At 42.4% G+C, this 27,787-nt stretch overlaps 1 protein-coding gene across 7 annotated transcripts in view; it reads right to left on the bottom strand.

The window, feature by feature from the left end:
• The window catches only part of anks1b (ankyrin repeat and sterile alpha motif domain containing 1B), a 182,566-nt gene that overhangs the window by 9,528 nt on the left and 145,251 nt on the right, over positions 1-27,787 (bottom strand). For all 7 annotated transcript variants that reach the window (XM_047575793.1, XM_047575791.1, XM_047575792.1 and 4 more), the window contains 6 exons: positions 26,883-26,981; positions 25,601-25,753; positions 7,402-7,509; positions 6,097-6,300; positions 4,446-4,571; positions 876-947 (listed from right to left, as the gene is read on the bottom strand). In XM_047575793.1, coding sequence (XP_047431749.1) covers positions 876-947; positions 4,446-4,571; positions 6,097-6,300; positions 7,402-7,509; positions 25,601-25,753; positions 26,883-26,981 — 762 coding nt within the window. The remainder of the gene's footprint in view (positions 1-875; positions 948-4,445; positions 4,572-6,096; positions 6,301-7,401; positions 7,510-25,600; positions 25,754-26,882; positions 26,982-27,787) is intronic.

Genomic DNA, 27,787 nt, shown 5'->3' with positions numbered 1-27,787 from the left:
TTCCAGCGCCTGCATCTGCCTTCACTGTGAAGGGATGCGTGAGGGCGGAGACGGACCGTTAGAAAAGCCAGAATAATACCATGTGCATCTCATTGGAGTTAATTACGACCTTGGTGTGCGGCAAAGGTGTGTCAAACTGAGGAAGGAGAGAAGCAGAAGAACAAAGATGCTCTCTGATGTGTCAATGTACAGTAAATATAGAGATGGAGGAAGAACACACAACAAGAGGGAAGGAGGGGGAGGAACATAAAACGCATGAATATTAATATTTATCCTCATGCTGCAGAAGCTCAGCATGATGGAGGGATGAACCGAGGGCCAGAGGAGTGAAGGAGTTAGTGTTACAGTAAAATATGGAAAGATTGACCAGGAAGAAAATAAATGGACTGCAGAGCACAGACAATAAACAAAGAAAGAGACGGAGAAAGAGTGAGCAGCAGAACACGCAGCCACAAGAAGAGATAAGGTGATTAGAAGTAAAAGGGGGATTGTGAAGTATCAAGCCACCCGGGCGAGGATATTAAAAATAAATCCCTCAAAAAGCTTAATCCACCGTAGAGATATTTTAAGTTTAAGTTCAAGTGAGGGCACTCAGAGTATGAGCCTGTGTCCCAGATTTAAAGGTCCAGTAAGCCTTTTTGGAGAGAACATCTTAATTCAATAGAAGCACAAGTAGATCAGTCTATGCTCATGTTGACTGATGTGCTGCGTTACAGATATTATCATACTGAGCTGACTCATTCTCACACAATGCAATTAAAGCGTGATTAGGACTTACTGCAACTTAGGTGTTTACGTTGTAATAAACCAGAATTATCCCAATAATGACATTAGTTAAAAGTGGAGAGGAAGTGAAGTGTTACTCTGTGCCTTACCCTCATCTTGGCGCAGGCATCTTGTGTGGACTCGGTCCCTCTCAGCTCCTTCACCAGCATGGAGCCCAGGTACTAGTCAAAAGACACAAAAATACGCTGGCTAAATACTTGTGGGGTGGAAAAGATTTAAGACTGGATGCATAACATCTAAAGTCTGCCACATGAACCAGGGGATCAAACCCAAAGAACTTCAACATCCTAAGTTTGAGCCAGGAAACAACTTTTAAACATGATGAGTTTTCTGAAGTAGTTGATTCAAAGTAACAAACTTGGCCTATATTCTCCTCCCCGATGAAGACTTGTCCCACCTACATTCAGTTTGGGGGGAAATCAAGCAGAAATAATGGGGACAGCGTCTAGCAGCAGGGAGAGTCATGTCTGCAGCTCTGTCGACGACGATGGATCTGATGAACTACTCAGCCATCCTGTGAAATGATGAACAGACCGTCTCACTGCCATCAATGATGCTCCGTAGGACGTGGCTGTTTCCACCTGTACTGCTCTGTGTAGCCTCTGACTGGTGACAGCTGTTTCGCTGCCACAGCATCTAGTAGCGGTGATCCTGCTTTATGGTTTGATGATGATGATGATGATGATGATGATGACGAAATAGTCGGAGCCACGCTGCCAAATGATCAGCAGGCAACGCTGCAGCTGAATGCTAAACTCACTCCTGCCAAAGAGGACACCTCAACCTCCACTGGTGTCACCCCTACCCAGGCCCTGGATGGTGTCTGCTGCTTCGTCCTTTACCTCACACCTCTGAGTAAAACAGCCTTCAAAAGTCTTCAAGTTCAAGTGGCAACAACTTGTAAATTGACATTGAGGATGCTAATGAATGTGTGACAATGTAGGAAATATTTTAATATCACAAATATCGTAAGATGTTGAAGAAAACACTGACTGACCATTGCTGATCACTACTTGTGGAACTTTTAAAATAAAAAATCTCCACTTCTATATAATCTCCTCATGAACATGACTAAACTAAATGACCACAACCCTGACTAGCACCTGGATCGCTCACCATTTAAGAGCGCAAGTCTTTCTTCTCTTGCCTCAGAAGAAAAGAAAATGGGAGTGTGTCTCAATATAGCTGAATTATTTGTATCATCTTAGTGTTTTATTAAATACACCCAACCCTGAGAGCACATTAACTCCACCAGTCTAGTCTGCTAGACCCTTCTGTCTGGACACAGTCAGTCATCTGATTTAATAAAGAAGCCACTAATGGGGACAGTGTTTTACAGGGACGATGCTCATGTGGACATTAGAGGACTTAATGGGTGTGACAGCCACCACCTCAGAGTGTCTGTCCAGCTCATGGACGGGCTTTAATTCCTAAAGTGGGACCCTAACAAGGCTTTTAGTGAATTAGAGGAGATATATTTACAGCTTCATTTGTCCTCATCTCTACATTCTCTATATCAGACCCCAAGATCAAGGACCAATTGACTCACTACAGAGACTCAACATTTTTGGGAAAATGGCTCAACATGATGAGTTGTCTTCATGTAGCACAGATTTTGACTTGGTCATATTTTGTGCTGGGGAGTCGGGTCCTTGGCAGATCAAAACGAGGTCGTCTGGGCATGTTAGTAGTTTGTCTTGAGTCGAGATAACAACGTTAAATCTTTGTTATGGCGGGGATGCTGGCACTTATCCTAGAAATTGCATTACACTCGCACACAAGACCATCTGCTGTCCTGTATACCATCTCTGTGTGTACACAGACACGAGTCTTTTATTAGTTTCAAATAAAATTCAAGGCAGTGCCACAGGATTAAGACGTGTGCAGCCAGACTTTGAGCTTAATGTTAATGTCTACAAGCAAATGGGACAACAGTGTCAACAATAACATCCTGTAGTGTTTGTGAGTTGTGATGCTCTTTGTAATTTTATAATTTGTCTGAGGAAAATGTTGGTATTTACCAACAGCCGAATCCTTTCATTAAGACTTTTGTATTTCCTAAATGAGGTTTCCCATTCGTTAGGATACTATAATGTTAGCCTGATGGCTTCTAGACGCCAACAGTTGCCTAGCAGCAGTGTCCTGACTCACAGCTGATGTTACCGCTTGACTGTCAAACATGTTGTGTACGTAAATGTCCCATGTTGTAACCACAAACCTATTTGAAGGCAGCAAAGATACATCTCAGGCCCAGGTCACGAAACGCTAAATTTGACTTGAGGAAATTTTAAAGGGTCGTATAAATGATGAGCTCATACCCACAAATATAAACTCACTGTCAGTACTAGAGGTAAAGTCAAAGGATCACAAACCAAGACCACAAATCACTGATCCAGTTGTTGTTGGTTGCTGCTGTCTGTCTAGTCTGAAAGTTAATATCTGGAGACTTGGTGTCAGTGTTTTGCATATTTGCTGTTTTCTTTTTTTATTAATGAGGAGGGCACCAAGTCTGCACTCATATTACCTGTTAATGATGTAGCCTGTTGTAATGATATCACAATGTCTGCAGGGTTTTACAGAAACCGTATCTGTAATAACTCCAGATAATAATTTCCAGCCCGGGCTGTGAAGCTGACATAATAAAGTTGGTGCTGAAAGCCGAGGAGAGCTGTTTGTTTAGGGACGGAGATGAAAATGAGAGCGGCGCTGCTGCGTCCTTTCTGTCCTGGCTTTTTTTTATCATCCCTCGTTCTCTATTAAAACAAACACTATGCCCTCACCCTCTCACCAGCGTCTCATCCATCTAAGTTATTCTTATTCAGCCTCCAGCTCCCGTCACCTCTCCAGTGTTCACACCAAGCGCTCGGTTGAGGCTCCCCCTCATTCGTCTCACTTTCTGGAGCCTGTTATCCTGGGACAGCGAGCGTTAAGAGATGTTGTCATAAACGGCTCCATGAAAGCACCAACATATTTTCCCCGGTGGCCACCCGTTGTGTGTTCTTCCCGAACACATTGCCGGCTACAACTGTCAGAGACCTAATGGTCCACGCTGCCGCTATCAATCTTCTAGAGGTGTGAAAAGGAAGAAGTGGAGATTTTAAACAGAGGGAAGACCCACTCTGGGGAAACTCTGATTCACTGCCTCTGTCTCTATTTTCTTGATTTTTATTCACATCTTTTTCTCCAGCTCTGTCAAATAATAATGGATCTACTCCACATGTACTTCACCACAGAACCAGTCCGGACATCTATTTCTGAGAAAACCAGTTATTCCCTCTCACCATTTCTGAGCGTCGACGGTGTCTCAAATTGCTTCTTTTGCAGCGTTTTACCTGTTCCAAGTAAGTGATCATTTCAGCAAGGCAGTATCCGTGGTAACATGGATATGTAACATCATTTATGTAACTGACAAAGGTCTAAATTTACCAAAGAGCCGAGGATAGCTGAGTGCTGTGTTGACTGAGAGGTGAGGCAGAAGCAGGATTGTTGATCTTACTACCTTCACTGCGTTTACATGGAGCTGAATCATTTAGGGATTTAATGCACAAACCAAATCAGAGACTGAACAAGCTGTCCTAATGAAGCAATCTGCTTTTTAGGACATTTTATTTGAGAGGATGCTAAAAGACACAAAAGCGGGGAGAAGTGGTTGGACTTACGTAGGCTTCGTAGTCGCAGGACTGAAAGATGAGCTTCTCGGGGTGATGCTGCCAGTACTGAACCGGAGTGGACGAGGTGGCCTCGTTGGGCGGACGCAACGTGATTGGCTCACACCACTCTCCAGCCTGAAACGACAACACAACCAGGACCACTCAGACCGGCTGCATATCCCATGTTGACCTGAGTAATGTTTGTAAGTTGGCAATCTAACAGCTTTCAGGGTTTAAATGAACACGCATTCAAATGCCGTGGAGAGCGTCCAAGAGGAAATTAAACTTGGCTGAATTATGTTCACATATTTTAGGTCAGCTTAAGACTCTTTCGCACTCAGTGAGGCTTCACCTTCTTAGAGGAAATAACTAAATCGTGTCCGCATACTTCCCTAATGTCAGTGGATAACAAGCTTGTTTTTGTCTTCATTCCTTTTGTAAATGAAACCAGATGCGCTTTGCCTGAGGAGTTATTCACACATTCTCCAAATGCTGCATTTATGTGTCTGTTCATATGCGTTTGCCAGAAATCTGGTGAAGGACTGTGAAGGGGAGAACTTCTAATCACATGCAAAGATTTTGAATAAACAACTCTGAGATAAGACTTTGGAATCAAACTCCACCACTTTCTGTAGAAAGAAGTAGAAATGAGTGGCCTTTGCTCTGTTGGTTTTGTTTGAGAACGGATGATCAGAGCACGGCCACCAATCAGAACAACACAGAGAGAGTCAGAGGAGAGGGGTAATGATAGAGAAGAAACATCAGCTATTGTGTTGTCCTCGTAAATATGTTTCATGAGCGCCACTTCAGGGTGTTGTTCCTGGAAAAGGTGAGATACACGCTGACGCACACACTCAACACATTCAGCAGGGAAACCATGAGTGTGTGTTGGTCCTCGCTGATAAGCTCTGTGATTCACACCGAGACAAAAAGACCCTAATCACAGTGAAGCACAACACAGCTGCTGCCTCCAGTGAGTCTGAATCATTGTGTGGTTGTTGATTGAGAGTCACAAAGTCCTAATTTTGCATTTTGGATGAGACTAAAAGTGGCTGCAAAGATAAGATGTGTACTTCAGGAAAGTGTGTGTTGTTTTTTTGTTTTTTTTTCTCCAGGCATGGAGTATTAAAGCATTTACTTAACGTGCTGTACTTGAGGTAAACATGATGCACTGAAGATGGTTTGGACTCGTACATTTTGTATTTAGCTTCTTGGTGAAACCAAATTGATCTTGTGCTGGTTCTCACCTCCTTTATTTTATTAAAATACTCATATTTTAAGTTACATTTTAGGATTTAAAGCTCATTAGTTTTTAAGCTATGAATTATTACTAAAATCTGATTTATTTTATTATTTGACTACAGAATTAAAGCATATCTTAGTGTGTTTTTCTTGTAGTTACATGTGAATGAATGTAAAGTGTGAATGAACACATTACTCAGTGTAACGTGTGAGAATCAATGAAGCTCTGAGAAACAAACCTTATCAAGCCTGATGACTCAGAAATGACTCGTTAGTGGAATCGATTCATTGTTAGTTTAAAATCTATACTAGGACCAGACTGATTATTTAACCAGGTATGTTTTTATCAATATTTATGATCATTCATGATACCCTCCTCCAGTCCATCCCTCTCTCCATCCTCTCCTCCCATCCTCACCATGCTGACTTGAGCCATCTGTCGCTCCAGCTTGGATCGCGGCACGTCCTCAAAGTAGTTGTCATTGCTGCGCTGTCTGCGCCGGGCGTCCGCCTGCATGATGAGGTGCTGCACGTCCAGAGATCCGCCCGGGACTCCCGCCGTGTACGCTGCCTGGCCTACGGAGGGGCTGAGCTGGGGAGGGGTGTGGTTTCCCCCGGGCTCCTGGTACAAAAGAGAGCGGGTTCATTCATCATTTTATGATACGCTATGTCACCGATGCAAGTGGAGGAAGTAGGGCGAGCGCTGTGCCGTGACACATTTTATTTTTTAGCTACAGTGTTGATGCCGAGTACAAGTGTCTCAAGCTGCTTTGCAAAAATGGGGTACGAAAGGCGGCGTCCTGTTACCAGAGGACTGCAGCAGATCCACCACAGCGTTTAATCACAACCGTCAGTTTAAGCGAAAGCACCGGCGGCATCCTTAATGTGGAAAGTGACGTTCATTTAAAAGGTTTTCAAGCTGAGAGGAGACTAAAGTTCCCAAAAGAATCAGGACGTTTATATTTTGTAAGGATCTTACACATTAGAGGTTATTCACTTTAACGTGATTTTATATGAGAAGACGCAGTAGAAGAAGCTTTCAGATAACTCAGGCTTTTTCTCATCCTAAAATGTCTTTTAACCGTCTCTGTTTGTAGCGTCTGAGTAAACACAGACCTCTGCTCACACACCAGAAGAAGAACTGGACTTAAACACATCATTACCGTATAATCTTGCTTCAGTTACAAACCATTGACACATTGTTTTCCTGAATCAAGTGAAATTAGAGCTGAAATCACGAGTTGATTAATGGATCAGGAGGATTTTTAAGAAGAAGAAATGCCAAACGATTTGTTGCTCTAGCTTCTCAAATGTGAAGATTCGCTACTTAAACTGTTGTCGTGTTATAAACTGCGTCTTTTAGAATATTTACCATCCTATTTTTTATATTTCTTTCAGTTTTCAGATGGACATGTTGAGGCAGACGGGACAGTAGTTTCAGGTTTAGAGCAGAATCCTCTCATTCAGCTTTGCCTCAGAGACACTCGTCCTCCCTCGGCTGTGCAGCACAAAGACATTAGAGCGTGTCTCTGATGGGACAGGGGACGCCAGTTTCCTGTGATTAACATCCAGGACAAGCCAGCAGGGAGGAAACGGCAGTGATTCAGCCATTTTGTGCCTTCCTCAGAGACCTGGGTAATCAGTTACTCTCTCTCTGTGTGATGTATTTATAATAATCCACATTGGTTACGATGTGGATTCATAAAACATAATGTCCACTCACCCTTAAGGAGATGGCCCTCGGAGGCTTTTGTGGGGTGTCTTCGTGTAGCCGGTCCCCCAACGACGCCAAGATCCGTTTTCTGTGTCCGATAAGACTGATCTTCAAAACCTGGAGGGAAACGCACACGTTCAACAGTTTATTAGTGACAGTTCATTTAAATGTCAGATCTTTTTTTCTGAATACATAAGAACGGCAAAAAGAAAAGGAAAAAAGCTGAAAGCTAACAGGTAAAGAGCTGCATGGAGGAAACATGGTTGTCATTATTATTACTGTTGCACTGGCACAGTTATGTTGTTGTGTTCTTGTGTGACCAGATCAGAGAGTGTGAACCGATTGATGGACACACACATGTGAGGCGTCTGTATGGGCCTGAAAACAGCCATGGGGGCTGATTGAATTAGCTCTTATTGTAATTTATTACTTCACTCTTTTATTTCTTAAGCAACAGAAAAACAGGTCATGAGACTCAATTATAGAACAGAACAAAACAACTGAACAACAATTAAGCACCAACAGGTAGGTTTTTAATGATTAGCCTGAGGCAGTGAAAGGACCAGGTCACAGTTAAACAAACACTTCAGAGGTAAAACAGCGGCTCCTTGATGCTGAGCTGACGCTGCTTTATATTTAGTCTGCAGACGTGATTGATATCAGACTCCTCACATTATAAAATAATCACTTTCAAACAATGTCAGACGATTCTCTCTCCTAAAGACATTTTAATTTAGCTTCACCAGGACTGCTGTTCAGTGCTTTGTAGCTGGCTCTGGTTGCCTAGGCAACCCTATTGTCAATGTCAGTGACAATTTATCAATAAAGTACATTTAAAAACAACGAATGTTGACCAAAATCTGAATATTCAAGGGACGTAAAAATATATAAAACATATAAAGACACAGTAAAAAGTACTAGATAAATACACTCAATACAAAAACTGAATATAAATGAGTTTTAAATAAGTTTTGTTGCTACTCTGCTGCTCGTGTCTTCCTGTGTGAGCGCCCCATCAGCCGCTGTTAGTTCAGCACAAAGAAAAACGACGTCTACTCTCAACGACAACAACATCACCTTTAATGCATCGTCAGACTTTCAGGGCCTTCAATAAAACACACTGTTACGGAGTCTTTACTGGGAGATTCTGCCCCGACAGCCACGGAATGTAAATTAAACAATACGAGATTGTAGCAAGTTCGTAATTGTCTATTGATTTTCCCCGGGCGCTCATTACTCGGGTTCCAACACAGACAAAAACACACACTTGGACTCTAATGAAAGCATTCTTTCTTTCTCCGGTCACCAGGCGTCCGCTCACTGTGCCAGTTACTGGGTTTTCCAAAGAGACGGCGAAACCTTCTGCAGAGACATTGTTTGCACTGTTTGCACCTTCTGGCACCGTACTTCAGCACACAACGATCTTCTGGCTGGTTTCATAGCGCTGCCTCTGGAGGTCTTCCAGTAAAGGTACGTGACAGTGTGAGAGGATGCGAACATGCATGAGTGTGTGTGTGTGGGTCTTCAGGGTAATGGATGGTAATTAGCCTCAATGTGAGGTCTTGCTGTCAGTCTAATGATTCTCCCAGCAGCCTCGCTTTGAGTCAGCGCAACGTACAATCTATCGCACCAATTACTGCTGCACATCTGCCCGAGAAACTATGACGAGTCGTGCAGGATGCGCACAGTTCAGTTCAGTGTGCGCACAAACCTAAACTATCAAAAAGAGCATAAATAAATAATTCTCATACATATGGAACAGAAGAAGCAGATGTAAATAACTAAATTTATAATTCATGGTGCACATCCAGGTGCTGGTACTTTCTCGTGCTGTTTTCTCCATAAACTTCATTTTATTTACAATGAGCAGAGTAGTTAAATGCACAGTTATCACAGTGGGCTAAGCTGTTCATAACTGTGTTAAAAACCATGTATTTTAATTGTTAAAATTAGACGGATCAAAGGCAAACAGAGAGCAGAGCAGGGACGAGCAGGTAGTGGAACTAATTGGCACGTTATGGACTCACCGATCTCCCTCCGCTGGTTTTCACTCACTTATCTTTCCCCTCTTGTTATATGACTCGCCAGCTCTTTCTTTCTTACACACTGGCCTTCATGGAAACACGGTGGCAGCGACGCTCCGGCCTCCGAGCCTCCATCTCAGTCTGTGTCTTTGTGCTGGAGATTAACACTGGCTCACTGAGTTTGGTGCATTAAGATCATGTGATACTGTCATTTATTTTAAGAGCCTTTCAAGAGCAAAGCGTCAGTGCGACTAATTGAGATGTGATGTACCTCCCAGCAAGAACGACGAGACTCATCATAATGAGCTTCATTACAGGCTAGATCACTTTGCTTTCTGGTTCTTTTTCAGGGTTTTAAGTTTTGGATGTTTGGACTGAGTTGGCCTCTCCTTTTCTAGATGAGCGTTTTTCTGAAAATATTTGCGTATTTGAATGTTCAGTTTAGATAAAGACGAAGAACAAGAAGCTCCATCTGTGCGTGGCCTCAGGACTTGTTGACTTTTGTTTTCTCATCTCGTGCACTGATCCTCCTGAAGCTAAAGGTCTGTGAATATATAATTTAATCAACAGAATAATAATCTGAAACTACAGTTTTTTTTTGTCATAGTTGGAAGAAAAATTGTGTCCGTTTATATGTTACATGTTCAGTGAACAGGTAAACAGGTGACACTGCAGTTTAATTTATTAATGACTCTGACTTCACACCGAACTATGAGCACAATGATGGATTTTTTTATGTATAGAGGAAAGGTCCTGAAATATTCAGTGTGCTGCCCGTCTCCTGGGGCGTAATAGTGTGACACCAGCCCTCACGTCACCGTTTCATCACAAACACACACACTCAGACACAGCACAGCAAATGTACACATTTCTGTGTGCGTGTGTGTTTGTGTTACACTTTGCCTTATGCAACAGCATCTACTTCAAATACAGTAGAAGCCTCAACCTCAGCCTGAAGTTCAACTGTCACCATAGCAACACAGAGCTGCAGCAGCAGCAGTCACCCACACACACACACTCGTCCAAAAGAGGAGAAATTTTAAAACAATCCACATGCACGTGGATGTGTACTCTAACACACACGCACACACACGCACAGTCCAACAGCTGTTTCTGAGGCTGGGGAGGAAGAGTCTATTGTTATCACTGAATGGATGAGAATCTGAATACAACCGACCATTATTGTTAAAACACACTCTCACTCTGTCTGACTGCAGCATCGGTGCATTTGCATTTAAATGATATTCATAGCAGCCGTATGTACTGACAGAAGAAGTGCTGAGCTACCACCATCTACACTCGGTCACACCCCTCTCGTTCTGCCTCCATCCTTTACGCCTTCATTTAAGCTCGACGCTATTCACATGTCCTCAGGGAGCTCAGATGATACGTAGCCTTGATGAGGCATCGTTTGTATGTTCTGTTCCTGCAGCTCACCAACACTTCAGCTACCAGTAAAAAAAAAGGAAAACAGATGAGGACAACGTTTCTGTGTCTGTGCAGGTGCAGCGAACATTTGATGGACGCTGAAGGACAGAATAATCACCGCTAACAAACACCGTGACCAGCCATGTGCAACTTCACCTATCAGATAAGTTCTCACTTCCCCTCTCAACTAACAGAGAAACGCTTTGGTTCTCATGAGCGAAGTTCCGGGCAATTAGACCAAGAACAGGTTGGTTCAGAAATAGAAATATTTCTTCCCAGCGAGAACCGGACGATGACAACCGGTCACAAGTGGCTCTGAACTGAACACGTGAAACCAAACTGGAGAATGGAGAAGAAATGTGTTGCCTGGAAACTCAAATTTACCATCAACATGGACATGAAGCACAGAAAAAGAGCTTGCTACGTGTTCATAGATTCTGTACGTCCCGCGCATCAGGTTTGTTCCAGTTTGGGATCTAGAGAATTTGGAGGCCAGGTCAAACCAGGATGTGTCATTGCTATGGGGTGGAGGTGTCTGGTCTGGTCTGGTCTAGGTGGTCAAGGTTTTAATGTTGTGGCTGATCGCTGTATCTAGTGAATTCAAGCTTTAGATTTATAGTCAGGGATTAATTTAGGAAAATACCAGAATGACAGAAAACTTGAATGCAAACACACACACTGGTTTTCTGTTCTTTTTCATTGTGCGTAGTGATTGTTTGAAGCCATCTTGAAGTACGTTAAAACACAGTCAAACATTCATACGTTTGAAGGTGCAGCCAGTAACATCAGAAACCTGTCAACTACGCTACATTTTCAGAGCTGCTGCAATCCAATGAAATATCTGAACACTACCTGGACTGTTAGGGAAGAATGAACATCAATGCCTTGGTGTCAGTTCTTTCTACTGTTATGCATTTCCTTCCAACTCTAAGAGTCCCAGTGTGACTGCTACACATCAAACACGTCTTCATTACGTGTCTTCACATTACTTTCACTTTCCTCTTCCATGTGTCTCAGCCACTGTATAAGAGTGGAGCTACTGAGCAGCTGAGGTCCAGGGAGGGTTTCTTACCCTCTGCTCCTGGTTCTATTACCGTAGTATGAAGTGATTTAGGTGCTGTTTGCATCCAGGAGCCGGCTGCACCATAATGTTTGCGTCTTCTGTTTGTCTCTGTGTGTGCCGATCAATGCCCTAATCCTGTTTGCTGTCCCGTTAGCCCAAGAATGAACAGGCTCGATTAACGGATTAGTCGCCACACATACGCTCAACGGATCCATCCCGTAGTCTTCTCTCTCTGTACTACCATAATTAAGCTGCTAATAACAATCTGATTCTTGTATGCTTGTGTGTTCATGTAAAACTCTGCTTCTTTTATTTTGTAAAGTGACAAGCATAAAAACTTCAAAGTCCACTGTAAGAGAAGGTGGACAGACTGACCTCTTTTAAAACAAAAAGGGGCCCAACACTCGGCCGTGGCAGCTGCCACGTAATGACACATTTTGACAAGTAGCCAGCGCAACAATAAGTGGAGGGAGAGCGTCAGAGACTGGGGACGTTCGTGACGACCTCTCTCATTCAGGACACTGGAGACAAAAAGCCTTTTCTGTGCTCCATACTGGAGGGGAGGCTGGAAGCTGGTCGGCTCAGTGGAGCATGAAACCCAGCGAGAGAACCAAACAGTCCGGTCGCTGTCCGTGCTCAAACTAGCACGTACTTAATGATGGAGAAGGAGAAGAGTGGAAATAAATAAATAAATCTTTCTTCTGTGTCTTTGCTCCTGTTTAATCCACACTGAGTGGCCTGGCTATCCTTTTCACCGCTCTCACATCCTCTTACCTCATCCTCCTCCTCCATATTCCCTTGACCTCAAATCACCTCTCTGCTCTCCTCTTACATCCTGCACAATCTGTCCTTATTTCCACTGTGCTCTCCTTCACAGCCACTCAATAGAAGGCGAGGCTAAAGACAATAGGCAGCCACAGAGAATAAATAGTTTGTCGAAGACTTTTAACAAAGGGTTCGTCTCTGCAGCTAAATGAGTTTCTTCTCCTCAGTGGTGGCGACGGTATGCGATTGGTCCATCTTTGTTAGTTAGCTATCGCTGCGTCCTCCATGCTCATGTCAGTGTGACCAATCACCTCTCGCCTGCAGACCAGGAGGTTGTGACCTCTGTGATATCAACAGACTTCTGTAGCTCCTCAATCTTTGTCTCCTATTCACGGGCTCCAGCCCCTGAAAGAGTCCTGCATCGATTTTTGCAGATCAAAGCATCACTGGGCTAAGCTTACCTAGATTGCCCTGGGTCAGAATATATTACAGGACAACCGAGTAGTAATATTGATCAGTAAATAGCTCACGTCTGTCTGAATGCCATCTTAGAGGAGGAGTGTAGGTCTGCTGCTACTGGTGAACACGACAAGGTCACCTTCTCAATAACATTTGGCAATCTATGGTAACACACGTATTATATTCCTGTACAAGGGCCATTCTGACATTTTTATAACAAAATAATTAAAATAAAGAGTATTCCTAGTCCCTCCCCCTCGACCAATCCATAATTAAAGCTACTCTGATGCACTATGGCAAAGTATTGCATTTATGATTTATTTAAAACCAGTGGTCTGCGATTTTTTGAGGAGAAGATTAATACCATATAATATCAATACGACATAAATAATGGAGATGCAGCTGGAGCCTGGCTTTTGGCTCCGTACATACACTGGCAATATTTACGTCTGGCTCGTTTCCTAGGCAACCAGAGCCTAAAATCTCCACTAGTGGCCAACGAGCGAGTTTGTCAGAATTTGATTGGAAATTTCTGACATGAGTCTTTCTAAAATCCTTGATGCTGCCGCGGTTTAGTCGTGCAATTACTAGAGACATCTTCACTGATTTGTGCGATAAATAAATAAATAAATAAATAAATAAATAAATAAATAAATAAATAAATGGATGCGATAACAACATGTCCAAGATTGAACACCAAATCTGTTAGCTAAAATGGGAGGAACACAAGTCAAACCAGCTTCCATCTGGCAGGCAACGGTGTTATATAAAGATATTGATATAACGTGCGAAGGCAAAGACGTTTGCTACAACAAAGCTCGTCTCATTTTTCAACTCGATCATTGACATTTTTCTAACCCTGGACACTTAATCACAACCAGACACCTCTTGCTCCCTTGTTCTCGCAATGATCCATCCCTCTCTTAGGTATATACGCATGTGTGTGATGTTTGGAGGTGGAACGTTTCGTATCGATTGTTTGAACTCTCTGAAACACACTGCACGAACACAAACACGCACAAAAACACAAGCCTCAGAAAGCCTGAGTGATGTCCAGGCTTCGGCAAAATCTACAGCTTCACTCAAACATGGAACATCATATACATATATATGTATGTTTTTTTTTCCCTTTTGTATGGGGAACGCTGAAGGGAAACAGGAGACCATGGGTTGCCTAGCGACCGGGTGGATGGGAGTTACGAGCGATGTGTTGAAAATGATGTCCAACGGGGACCAATGGGACGAGTCGTTTCATCGCTGGGAGAACAGGCAGCCAATGAAAGCGGGCTGTTAATAAGCCTGCCTACAAAGAGACAGATATGTCTCCATTAATAGCATGAGAACTGTAAGTATGACTGGAAGCAGAGGCTCACGTGATCGCGTGTGTGTGTGTGTGTGCAAACATAGCCAAATGCTGCAGGATCAAGACGGAAACAAGATCCTTCAAACGTTGAGTTCTGCAGACACAAACAGTTTTCTACTCCACGCAGAGCAGAGAGGAGCTCATGAATTGAATTCCCAATAAGATGAGAGAGGAAATGGTGTATGATATTTTTATTTATTTTTTTTTTTTTCTGGGTTAATAAATACTTCAAAGCCCCAAGATGGAACCAATTTTCACACTGCAGAGGAGCACAAGCTCTCCTAAGGCACCAAGCTGTGCACATGCCTCTGTGTATTTATGAGTGTACAATACTATTAGGGAGAGGGTCCTTCAAAGAGTTTACCCACCTCTGCTCTGTTCACACAGTGAGGATGCTGAATGAGCTTTGGATTGCAGTACATAGAATTGTGTTATTTGTATAAAAGAAACATCTGACCTAGGGAAAGAGGGCGCCCGTTCGATTTAGTTTGTTGTGTATCGCGCGGAGGTAGCGCTTACACACAACTGCTGCTCATAGTGGCGGGTCAGTGGAGCGTGGAACACACAGTACAGGAACAGTTTGTGGGGGGGGGAAGCTACAGAAACAAGATGGGGTTAATGGGATGCTTGTAGCAGCCATATGTGCGTCTGTGAACTCTCCGTCTGCGGAGGGACGGCGTCGGATGGGACCCTGCTGTGCTCTCCGTGACTCCAGGTGACGCCGTGGCTTTAAAATACGGCAGCTAACGCGAGTCTGTTGGAGCGGCACATGTGAATTTAATTAGCGAGCTTTCTGACGCTGACACTTTGTTGGAGGAAATCTGATTTTGCAAATGAATCAGCCTCAGACCAGCAGTTTAAACTGTTTTAAAGCTGCTGTAAATGGACCAATCCCAAAGCAGGACGCCACATCCTTCTGTCTCCTTTGAGGTTATACAAGACGGCGCTCTTTTTAAAACGCACACATATAGACGGGAATTTCAGCCTCGACCACGTTACTTGACCTGCTGATGACGGACAAAGCACCAGGAGTCTGACTTTGTTTTGTGACCTGGTTCAGTCCCAAAATAAGACGTGGACACCATGAACATAAACAGACAGAAGGGTGTCACACAGAAGTGTTAATCCTCTGAATCAGATGTGTTTCTGAAAACACCACTGGTGTAAACAGAGTCACATTTAAGTTTAAACCCACAGTGACTATCCAGCCCGTTAAAGCCTTTGTCCAGGAAGCGTCTCTTACAGCCTCATCCATCACGCTGCGGTTTCTCTGGGCTGCCTACTGACTAATGCTGGTCACTGACGGGGAATTGATCGTAATGAGTCGCCGTGGTGACGATTCGATGAACATGAGGCGAAGCTGGATTATGATTGATCGTCCGGCTTCTCACATAAACAGCATCTGGCTCAATTTCCAGCACAATCTTTCTCTCTGCTTTTAAACTGCTGGGATGAAAAGAAATACTTTACTTTCTTTTCTCCTGCCGGGACCTGTCTCATTCCTCCCTCTATTTACCTCCTACAAGGGCTTCATTAACTTTATAGTCTTGTACTTTCGATGCCGCCTTGTTTTCCTACAAGTTTGTACAGGTTAGAAGATATTAACTTATCATTCTGGACGCTTGGTTTCTCAGTCGCTAACGTGAATCAACCATGATCTTGGGGTAAAACAGTTTGGCGACGCTGGTTTATTTTGAACACTGCTTTACACTGAAGTGGGTGTAGAAATGTAATAGATGGGTTTGGAAGGCTTTTATTAAAACCCTGAAAACAGTCATCATTTGACAGCGGGTTGAGTCCTCCTGCTGTTAATGAACTCTTGCAGTTGTTCTCATACATAGTGATTACTGGTTGTTGACAATGAGCCGTGCAGGCTAACCTGCACCTCTCCCTCAGCCTTGTTCCAGATCTCCCTCCTTTCTCCATCCTCTAGGAGTCTGTTAGTGCACGCAAATAAGGGAAGGACATAAATTAGGACGGCGGTTAGACTCGAGTAGATTTAACTGTCGTAGTAATAGCTTTTAGCTTTTGTTCCGCCTGTTTGGTTTGGCTCCGATTGGAAGCAGAGACGAGAGTTAGCCTGTTTTTTTTGAGCTGAAGTAGAGATCGGGACCTTCAGAAAGTATCGTGACAAGTACAGACGTGAGAATTTCTCTCTGAATGCAAAACATCCGGAGAATGGACATGTACGTAGCTGAATGGAGAAAAAGCCAAAGTTGTGGGAAGAGACCGTGTTGCTGTTTTAGCACGACGAACTCTCTCAGGTGGCCCGAGGACAGACTCCTACTCTATCACTATCTATCTACAACACCTGCACGCGAAAACACACACAGAGTCACTGCACACAGCTTGTAAAATTAGCCCAGTCAGCAGTGTTGATTGAGCGCCACGGACTCATGTGTTTAGATGTAAGGCACAAAAACACGGCGAATAAGCAGAGAAAATAAAATGTTGCGTTTTTAAAAGGTCCACAACGAGCTACAAGCTTACCCTCCTGTCTCAACACGGGACTTATTCCAAACGAAAGGTGGACAAGTCGTCTTCAGTTTTCTTCCCTTTCCTCCTCGATGCCGTCCGAGGCAAGTGTTCCTTCCTCCTGCCGCTCTCCTCTCTTCATCCACGCTCTCCCAGCTCTTTCTCCTCCTCGCCTCCTCACCGCCAGCTTTTGTCTCCCTTTTCTCTCACCCTCACTTTCTCTGCAGATTTCCAGCGCTCAACAACTCCTCCTCTTTCTTCAGCTTGCGGCAGCCAGACTACATCTCCTACATGTCTCTGCCTGAGCTCTCTCTCTCTCTCCCTCTCTCCCTCTCCCTACACACACTCCCTCTCTGTGCGCTCTCTCTCTCTCTTTCTACCCAGTTTACATTCACCCTCCTCCTCCTCCTCTCTATCTCGTCACTATGGAGACGCTCAGCCCATACAGAGACCAGCCTGAGCTCAGGAGGAGCGTAAGTTTGTGCGCTGCACGGGTTGAAAGAGTTTATTAACGGTGTAACCACCAGTACAATATATGACATGTAATGGAAAAACGAGTAGCTACGGAAAAGAAGGATTTTTTATATTTTATTGTGAATAAGACGCTACTGCTAGCCGTTAGCTTAGCACGAAGCACAGTCCGGCTCTGTTAAAGGTCTAAAAACTGCCTGACTAAAGTAATAAAATAAATACATAAAGCTCACTCATTATTACTTAATATTTTGTTAAATTTGGACAGAGCAAGAAAAGAAGGCAACAAGAATTTCACAAAATGTCAACATGTCAAACTATCTTTCATTAATCTCACCATAAAAAAGAGAGACTGTTTAACACTTAGGCTGTATATTGTAATAATTTTAAAAATTTGTCTGGAAATGTATATTTAGTCCAGTTAAAATGTGGTTTTAAATATGGGAACCATTAGCTTTAGCCACTGTTGCTATGGATACAAAGTGAACCAGAAGCAAAACAGAAAGCATTGTGGTTGCAACGTGGCGTAAATCACCTCATCATAGTTACTGAATTTATCCAAAATTGACTCGGGATCCTTTTAAAATGTCGCCGTGTGCCACTGAGTTGTATGTTCTCTTCTGTTAAATTAAATTAGAACATTTTTTACACACCTAAACATGCTTTTAGCCTTCAGGGTGCCACATTTTTTGTTTCAGCTTTGGACAAGTTTGTACATTTGACAGGAAATGGTTCCGATCGCAGGTTATCTTCGGTTATCTGATTATTATCAGAGAAACGTCATCACTGAGGAGGTTTTCGTAATATGTGAAGACATACGGGACTTTTTCTTTTCCAGCAAATCAGACATATGATTCATCTGCATATGCTCCAGTACACTCAAAACTGAGTGAGCGCACAACAACAACAACACTCCTACAACATGTTCAGTGCTTTATATTCCACATTAGATGTATGTGAGTATAGGTGTCACATGAATGAAATCAAACCTACAGCCTGACGTCATTCTGTCTATTCTCGTCTTTAAAAGTGTCTATTTATGTCGCCCCGGGGGAGAAACTACAGAGAAGATATGACTTTGTTCCTACTGGCTCCAGTCATAAACAACTACTCTATAGGCACCGATTAAGTTAATACATTTGGAGTTTAGTAGCTACAAAAGAAAAATCTCCCACTCATTTGCATTTAAAATATGATTATTTTTTATGTTGGCTTAAGTGACCAATGTTACCAAAGCTTCTTTTACAAAAAAATGTGTTAAATATTAATATTTACATTTATAATAAATACAATTTTAATAAAATCTGAACAGAAAAAAAAAGCAGTAATGAAAACCTTCATTTCCAGTCTGTTCACATTTCTGTTATTTAAACCTAGCTGATGTAATTGTGGCGGTTTCTGGCTTAATTGAAACGAGGAAAGAAACATCTTTGAACCTGCTCATCCTTTTACTTTGAAAACAGATTTGAGTATCAACAAAAGCGAAATTGACATTTGTCCAGATTTGGATGAAAATTTAAATCCAGGCAAGGAACTGACTCACTGGTTTATGTGAGAAATAAATCACTAACAATACAACACATTAACAATTAAAAACACACAATATGGTTGATGCGTAGCTCCTGGAGAGCAGTGAGTTCTCCTCTTGTCGTATTTACGAGTGAGGCTTCTGAAGCAGACCAGCCGCTACCGTACGGCTCCACAGTAAAACCACTGGATCAGGGAGCAATCAGGGGTCACACACATTCTCTCCTGACGCCTCCCACACTATCTGCAGCGGTGAGCGCTACGACAGGAAGCTCAAAAAGTCCAAATAAGGCTGCAGGAGAGTGATATGGTGAAGTACACTGCAGTCCTGAGGCAAATCTGCCCACACGCACATTAACACCAGCTACGACTCACTCCGCTTTCACACGTTCGCTATCCTTGCACATTCGGACACGCCAGACAAAACTTGACACACACACATGCACATCTCTCATGTGACTGGGTGCAACCAATCGAACTTCGCTTCATGCTTGCGAGCGTAGGTACTACTGCATGAGGTTTATGATCCTGCAGTGTCTAACGAAGGCAGGAACCATCTGGTGTTGGGATGTGAGACAATCTGTCCATTTGGAGAGGTGACAAAGAAGGTGATAAGCATAGGAATACGACACACACACACACACACACACACACACACACACACTACACTCCCTGAATACTGGAATAGTATCAGGAGAAGGCAGTCCAGTACACTCCCGTACACACAAACACATTTGACCAAGTGCACAGTCTCTATGGTAACTACTAGCCGTCATGGCAACCAAGTACAAGCGTTAGAAGAAAGGCTGAACTCTCATGACTGTCCTCAATTTTATTTTATTTTGGACACCTTTACTCACACACACAGTCATCCTCAGGTTTTTCAGAACATGTTTTTTTTTTGTTTTGTTTTATGGACGTTTCCTGAAATTGCCCGTTGGGATAATACTGTAGAGGGGAATGTGGGGACAAGTCAGGCCCTGTACGGTGAATCACACCCACAAACACACACACACACACACACACACCTACGCCGCATGAACACACACCAACAGGCCTTCACATGCAAGAGACAAGGGAGGAAGACGCAAAAGCACTGCATGTACTTTACTTGGGGTGGTCTATGATGTTACACAGCGAAACAACAGAGACTTGTCGTGTGCGCTTCCTATTTAGCTTATTATCAATTTAATATGTACAGCTGCTTTACGTGGCTAGTTGACAAACAACACATCAATTTTTAGGTGGCTGGTACTTACACTTTGTTATGTTTCTCCACATTTCAAAGGAAAATAATGTTCTTTGTACTCAACTTCATTTATCTCAGAGGCTTCTGCATAAAAAGCCTCGCCTCAATTTATAAAACATGATGAATTGTTTTAGAGTACATTACCTTAAGGCAGTAAAAAGCCATTATGTTAATGCATCACAGTAATAATGTCATAATAATAAATAATATAAAGGGGCATATATTAATGTGGGATATTCACATCTCTTCATTACACTAAAAAATGTGAATAAAGGAAGTAAATGGGGAAAAAAGTACAGGCCGTTCAAAGTGTTGAAACTGAAACTAGATGTAAGTGTTTGGTTGAACTGCTCAGACTTTAGCTTAAAAACATATTACAAAGAGTTAAAAACGTCTCTTAGGCCACTTTAAATAACACTGTCAATGCAGTATTTTAATTTAGAAATGATTCATTGTTCTCTGCTTAATTAGACTTTGATTCAGTCTGATTATATTATCTATACTGTGTCAAGTACTATGGGAACACGCATTCATCTGTAAGTTATGTTAAACAGCTACTAGAAAGACTTTAATCCCTTTTCATCTACATCACAACATTTATATTCTCTCTGACCTTTAAACATTTCACATTTTCACCATACACAGTTACACAAGGACACACCGCACTCATTCACAAACACACACACACACACACACAGAGCCCCCCCCCCCATCAGGGTCCACTCATCCAGAAAACATTAAGGGAATTGTTCCTGAAGGAGCAGAAACTATCTGCACTCCACCGGCACGAATGCAGCTTTTCCAAAATGAAATCCATTTCTAATTGCTTCACTCTGGACTCTCTGAAGACTCCCTTTAAACGAGAGCAACTCGGAGCCTTGATGCAGTTGTTTTGTTCCTCCCTCACCTCAAAGAGAGATCCTGACTGAAGCGAGAGGCAGCAGCGCCACCTTGTGGAGTTTAACAGGACTGCGTCTGAGTCTCGCTGCACTGCAGGGAAATGAATATGCATGGAGGTGTCCACACATTTATCTGGAGATATAAGGGACACGAGGCGTTTTGACATCCTTGTTCATTCATTTTTCAGTCTTCAGTCTTTTTTTGCTGTATTTATCCTTACGCTTCTAAATGTTAATGTTATTTTAGAATTAAATGTCACTACAAATCATAGATCTCCTCTTCTTAGCAGCACAAAAATCAGACTTTCTATTCAAGTCCAGGTCCAGTGAAGATGTTCTGACGTCCTGGGACGCCTCAGTGCAAAAATGATCCCAGTAAATTATCCTTGAGACAAGTTTCACCAGGAGACTTGTGATATTAAAAGCAGGCTGATAAAGTCATAATGTCTTGCTATTATTACATCCACAAGTACCTGACATCGCCTTCTAAATTAGTTTGGGTTCAGGGGAAAATTAAGTGCGCAAAGCGGATTAAATGGCAGCGCCCCAAAGATGTTCAAAAGCTGCTCACACACAGCAGAAACCATCATTTTACTCAATTTACCTCCTTCATTTACAAAGTTAAGAAATGCACAAGTCGTTTTGTTTCTACAGGACTAAAAAAAAATAAAGTGAATAATCAGAAGGAGCTCAGCAGGAGTGATTTGTCAACTCACTGTAAAAAGTCAAATTATTAACAGTATGTGCTCACCCAATTTTAATAAGGAATTCTTATAAATTATTAATATTAATTTAATAATTTAAAAAATGAAGTTACATTTAATGGGTTTTCATTTCAGTTCCTGAGACTTTCTATCGGCTCAGTTCTGTCCTGCTTAAAGCACGATATCTGATATCTGATTAGAACTGTCTGTGGTAATTATCCACCATCCGTCCTCTAGACAAACAACTGGGTTGTGTTTAGATCCAATTTTAACTCCACATAAAGTGTTGTTACTTGTGGAGAAAGAACAAGAAATCAGTACATGAGTCATGAGAGACATAATACTAACGTTTTACTTTTCCCTCTGTTTTTTTTTTTTTTAAATTTATTCTACATTATTTGACAGCTTGTCAATTGCCCTTGTTTTCACCCAAGAGTGTATGATGGGAAAATCCAAACAAAACACATTCTTAAAACTAAAGTTTCCCTAGACCAGGTGTGATTTAGGTGAGTCAGACTACTGCATTGACAGAAAACCTGAATGCCTCCATTGCACATCCACACAAACCACTGCAGAGAGAGAGAGAGATGCACCTGGGCCCTGGCTGCAGCATGAATGTGTGCGTAAGTGAATGTGGACGGTCGGGATTAAAAGCTGCTCTGAGACGCTGCTCTGGTCCCACAACATCAGGACAGCACATATGTGCCCAATCAAAGGACACTTTAAAATACCCCACCGATGTCTAACACTCCTCGTTTCCCCGGATACCGCAGCATCTGTTGCCTATAGCGATTACCTGGCGATTGCAGGGAAGAGGCTGACAAATTCTGCTTTTAAAGGACGTCGTTTCTTTTCTACAGTCCCTCTGTTCTCGTCACCACCTCCTGACACACGCTCTCATGTACAGTAGTGACCTCTCCATCACCCCAGAGAATACTTCAGGGACAGTTTGCCGCTGCGGCGCCGCAGTCACAGAGTTCAGCCTGTACAGAAGACACACTCTGACGCATGCACTCGCGCTGGATCGATAAGAAACATGACGTCCACGTGATGAGGCTGGACTCAGGCTCTGCAGTGAATTTGCTGGATGGAAATGAGGAATGAGGGGACTCGTCACACTATAAGGCCGATGACTTCCTAAAAATACCCCTCAGATATAACTAATTTAGAGTTTGTGTGGACTAATACCATAAAAGTGGATGTTTTTTACTCTGAATCTTGATTTTGTAGTGAGTATTCCTTTTGACGTTCTTTATTTAATGTGCATATATGCTGCATTAAAATTAATGGAAGTCTGAACCAGCCGGGCACATTAATGAGGAGACCCTGAGACTCTGATTGAAGCTTCTCTGCAGCATTTCTTGTCAGAAAGTCCCAAAGCTGATTTCCCCTCCGTGTTCCTGTGATGTTCTCCTGTGATGGTGTTTTATCTGCCTTGTGTACGCCTCGTTTGTCTCTTTTAATGTGACACGAACCTGCATAATGACTGCACATGTAAATCAGCCGCTTAGCTTAATCCTACACATGTGTTCTGTGCGTTGACCCAAAAACAAAAAGAATCGAGAGCGCCTGAAGATTTTTTTATGTTCTGGTTTCCCTGGAACAGAGGCGACACTAAACCTGGGAAATGTGAGAATATATTTGACAAATTTATGGCTCGGATTTTGATTTAACACAGAAAAATACAAGTTGACATGTGCCATTGTGATACAATATACAATTAAGGCCTTGTTATTTTTATCGTTTTTCATTCTGAAATGAGTCACATCAGTTTGAGTGTCATTGCATAGGATGTAATTAAAAAAACAACTACTAGTCCTGATATGATTTGAATGATTAGTTTTTTTTACCTCATAACCACCTGCTGATTTAACATTTTATATTCACCGTGTAGAAGAACCCAGAGTCTCCTAATCCCTCGATGTTCATTGTGCTTAAACTGGCATTTAGTAGTAACTTGGAAGTGCACAACTTGAACGCCATCTTGTGTTCCCTAAACATAGTGCTACGCCGACTCCTTTCCAAACACTACCTCTGAGTTTACAGCTATTTAATGTTTATTCTTAGCAGGACTGGAAGGATATAGAGCTAAGATACTGATAATAAAGTCTTGGTTAAAACAAGAAAACAAAGAATTGCCCAATTTGTACGTTCAGCTCAACGATTTTTGTGCCAAGTGGCATTTTTCCCTTCAACAAACTGTCGACACAAATCTGTGTGCACTTTTCCCTCAATTAGAACAAACAAGAAAAGCAATCACACGTACTAGTCAGAAGTATGTGGACACATTCAGTTCTTTGTGTCCTTGTGCAGCCTCTAGTGGCTTCACGCAGCACTGCAGCAGAGTTTCACTCACAGACCGACTATTTATCCTTATGATTTTATTTCCATGCACATGCAGCTTTAAGGTGCCTCCAGTTTCCATGAGAGGAGACTGATGTATAGTTTGGCTTGTGTTTTAAGGGTGATACATTTAAACGCATGCACTACATAAACACATGAGCATGTATTAACACTTATCCTATCTCACATATGCATCCACACACACACACACTGAAGCGCAGCATGTGGGCGGTATCCCCATCGCTATGAAACATCTTGCATCCCACATGCTTACATAACTCCCTCTCCACCTCCTCCAGCTGATCACTCATCACTTCATCCTCCACTAGGAAGGAAAAACACCCCTTCTCTCTCGCTCCCTCTCTCTCCTTCTATCTCATTGAAGTCAGCCAGACTGGCGCCCTCTGCAATCGAGCATGATTTCGTTACACTCATCATCAAAGGAGCACGTCGCTCCGAAAGAGATCAGGCTGCAGCAAAATCTCATCGCTAGTGAAGAATTAATGTTGGTAAGAACTGAATCAGAAGCCCGCGACGCTTTGTGACAACACGGGAGCTCGGATGTCAAACCTCGTTACCATCCGACCGTTACTGATATTTACAGAAGACATTCAGCAGCTGCTCGCGTTTCAGACGACAAAAGCTCAGATACGACAAACTGATCAGACAAAGCAGAGAAGAAACAAAAAAAGAAGGTTAAGATGTAAGAGCTAAAATGCACCTCCTTCCTGTTTGTATTCTCAGCACGCGGCGCACAGTAATGAGGAGAAATGCCTGATGGGCATTCTTCACAGTACGGCCTTGGCGTGATTCCCACAGAAGCAACTTCTGCATCGACTTCAGCCGTGTTTTAGGTAAGAGGCCGAGGAACTGCGCCTGTGCAGATACTGATCTATGGGGCTGCAGAGCAAAGCACTGAGTAGGTGATACACTCTGTCACCGGGGTGAAAAATGAGGACACTAACTAACAAGCTCTCAGCTGTGGGGTTAAAACGGCTGAAAATGTGACTGCTCTGAATGCTAACAAAGGATTACTCCACGGATGCACACATCTTCTTTGTCCACATGCCTCAAGAACAGAAAGAAACCATTGATGCTGTAAAGTCTCAATAATATTTCCTTCTTTTCCTTGTGTGAAGTTGTAAATCTTTAAAAAGAGCTTCGTAATTTCCTAAAACAGCTGAGCAGTGCAGTAAAGTAAAGTAAAGCAGATCTTGCTGCGTTCGTTGGGAACTTTGTCGGCTGTGGATTGATTTTTTTCGGGCCCTAGTGAGTATTAACGTCAACACAAAGTTGTGTACGTGGACTTGAGCTGACCTCGTTCATATTTATAAAACAACACAATGTGCAACAGCAGGGCTTCGTTGGTTTCTCAGAAGAAAAAAAACAGACATTTTTCTGCAGCGCACAAGGAGATGAGAAAGAGTCTGAGACTTACATTGATGAGCTCGATCTCCCAGATCTTCTTGACCAGCTCCATGGAGGTGTACCCGTTGATGAGGAACGACTTGGTGTAGTCGCCGAGCTCCAAAGACTCCAGCCACTCGGCCACCGATGTGGGGTTGTTACCATCGTATCCGATAGGCCGCACCTTTAGTGGAGATGGAACGGAGAATGAGATCACCAAACACCTTTTCTCTTTCAGGTTTAGACTTTTCCTCAAACAAATCTTTAAGATTGTAAAAGGTATCCTGGAAGGACGATCGCTTTTTGGAAACTTCTATCGAAAAGATTCTGTACAAATTCAAATTCTTTTCATCCCTAATTCTTACATAACAAGACAGCTGTTTAATTCTGTTTGTGTTACACTGAGTAGATGTGCTGCACTTTTTCATTGATCTTTTTTGGATTTTACTGCAACAGCCTCATTTCTTCATAGGGATCATTAAAGATTCATTGTGTTGAAGAGCTTTCCCAGTTATCCAGGACACAGACACAAAGAGGTGAGGAACCTCAACGACTTCTTCCTCAGATTTTTACGTAAACAAGAGCTTAACTTGGGAGAAAAGTCGAGGATAAAACGCAAAAAGACTGAGACACTTTCAGCGTAGCAGATAATTCATACGCTTTTATTTTGACTGCAACACCTTAAGCTGGGCGTGTGTTTTGAAAAGTTTAGCCGGGTGTGAGAAGGGAAAATGCTGACCGACCGGAGATCAAAGTTTTTCTTGGACTCAGTGTGAAACCTGCTTATCTCTGAGCTCTCCATTTTCTCTCCGTCCTGTCTTTTGACTCATCTCCTCTGCTCTCTGCCCTTTGATCTCATTTTGAGTCTCTCACACAGAAACACACAAAGCAGATTTTATAGTTTTTCGCGTTTTTGAGCAACGTTTGTCCCATTTTCTCTGACATTTTCAGTTGTATTTAATTTGTACATCATCCAGATGCAGGGTGGTATGGATGTTTCAGTTTATAGCATCATTTACTTTTATGTTCTTTGGAGGATGTAATGATTTAGCATCTCTCACAGAGTCCCTGAGCTACTCCTTGGCTCCTTGTGTTCAAGTATCCAGCAGATCATGCAGAGAGAAACCCGACCACCCACAGAGTTACATCACACCGAAACACACAGATGAAGCAGAAGATTTGCTCAATTTTACATTAAACCGATTCAGTCGAGTGATTCCCAACACATAAATTTGTTATAACATTTCCTCCTTAACCACATGTTTAAAATAAACCCGAGATGTTCTTGATGTTTGATTATGAGCAGTACTGACCCTGGGCAGCAGCCGAATGGCCTGCAGGAGTCGTTGTCTGTGGGCTGAGTTGAGGATCCCAATTTCCAGCAGGTCCTGGTCCTCCACCACATTACTGCCCTGTGAAGCAAACAGCAGCCAAGGTCAGGATGTTTTGCAACGAGACCTAACTAGGCTGCACAAAGGTTGTGTGGGAGTTCTCTTACAAAACAATAAGTAAAATATCCATTAAAAAACAACACGACAATAACATCAGTAGCAGCTGACACTTAGCATTGCTCCTGTTCACTCTGTGCACAATCAACCTGAACTTGTTACACTGTTCATGTTATAGCTACAAGTCAGGTGTAGTTTATTATGTCTTTGTTATTGCTGTACAGTTTAAGATGTTTGGATTTTACTGCAGTTCAAGAGGACACTGGTTTCTCTTGGATTTCAGGAACTTATGAAAATATATTCAGAAGGTTGATACTTGCTAATTAAAAAATAAAAAGTAAATAATTTCCACAATGTGCTAGAAATCACGATACGATACGTATCACGATACTTGAGTCACGATACGATACGTTATTGCGATATTATGATATTGCGATATATTGACGGAGAAATTTTAAATGCAGCTTAAAATACACATTATATATATGTGCAACAGATGACAGTGATAATTCATTGGAGAAATCAAGTCAAAAAATAATATTAATCCACATGATTTCCAATTTATTGCACTTGTACAGAAAAAGTGGTGGTGGAGGTGTGGAAGTCGTTCACGATCGGCCCAAAACATGACTTTTTCTTTTTAAGACAACATTAAAACATTCAAAATCGATATTGTATCGGAAGGAAAAATATCGCGATATAGCGCCATATCAATACAACAATGGCTGAGTAGAAAGCTGAAAACACGTTAGCTGATGCCACTGTAACAA

Source organism: Mugil cephalus, chromosome 22 (assembly GCF_022458985.1).
Source record: "Mugil cephalus isolate CIBA_MC_2020 chromosome 22, CIBA_Mcephalus_1.1, whole genome shotgun sequence".
Taxonomy (NCBI): Eukaryota; Metazoa; Chordata; class Actinopteri; order Mugiliformes; family Mugilidae; genus Mugil; species Mugil cephalus.
The sequence above is the reverse complement of the archived record's forward strand: the minus strand, read 5'-3'. Positions and strand labels throughout refer to the sequence as shown.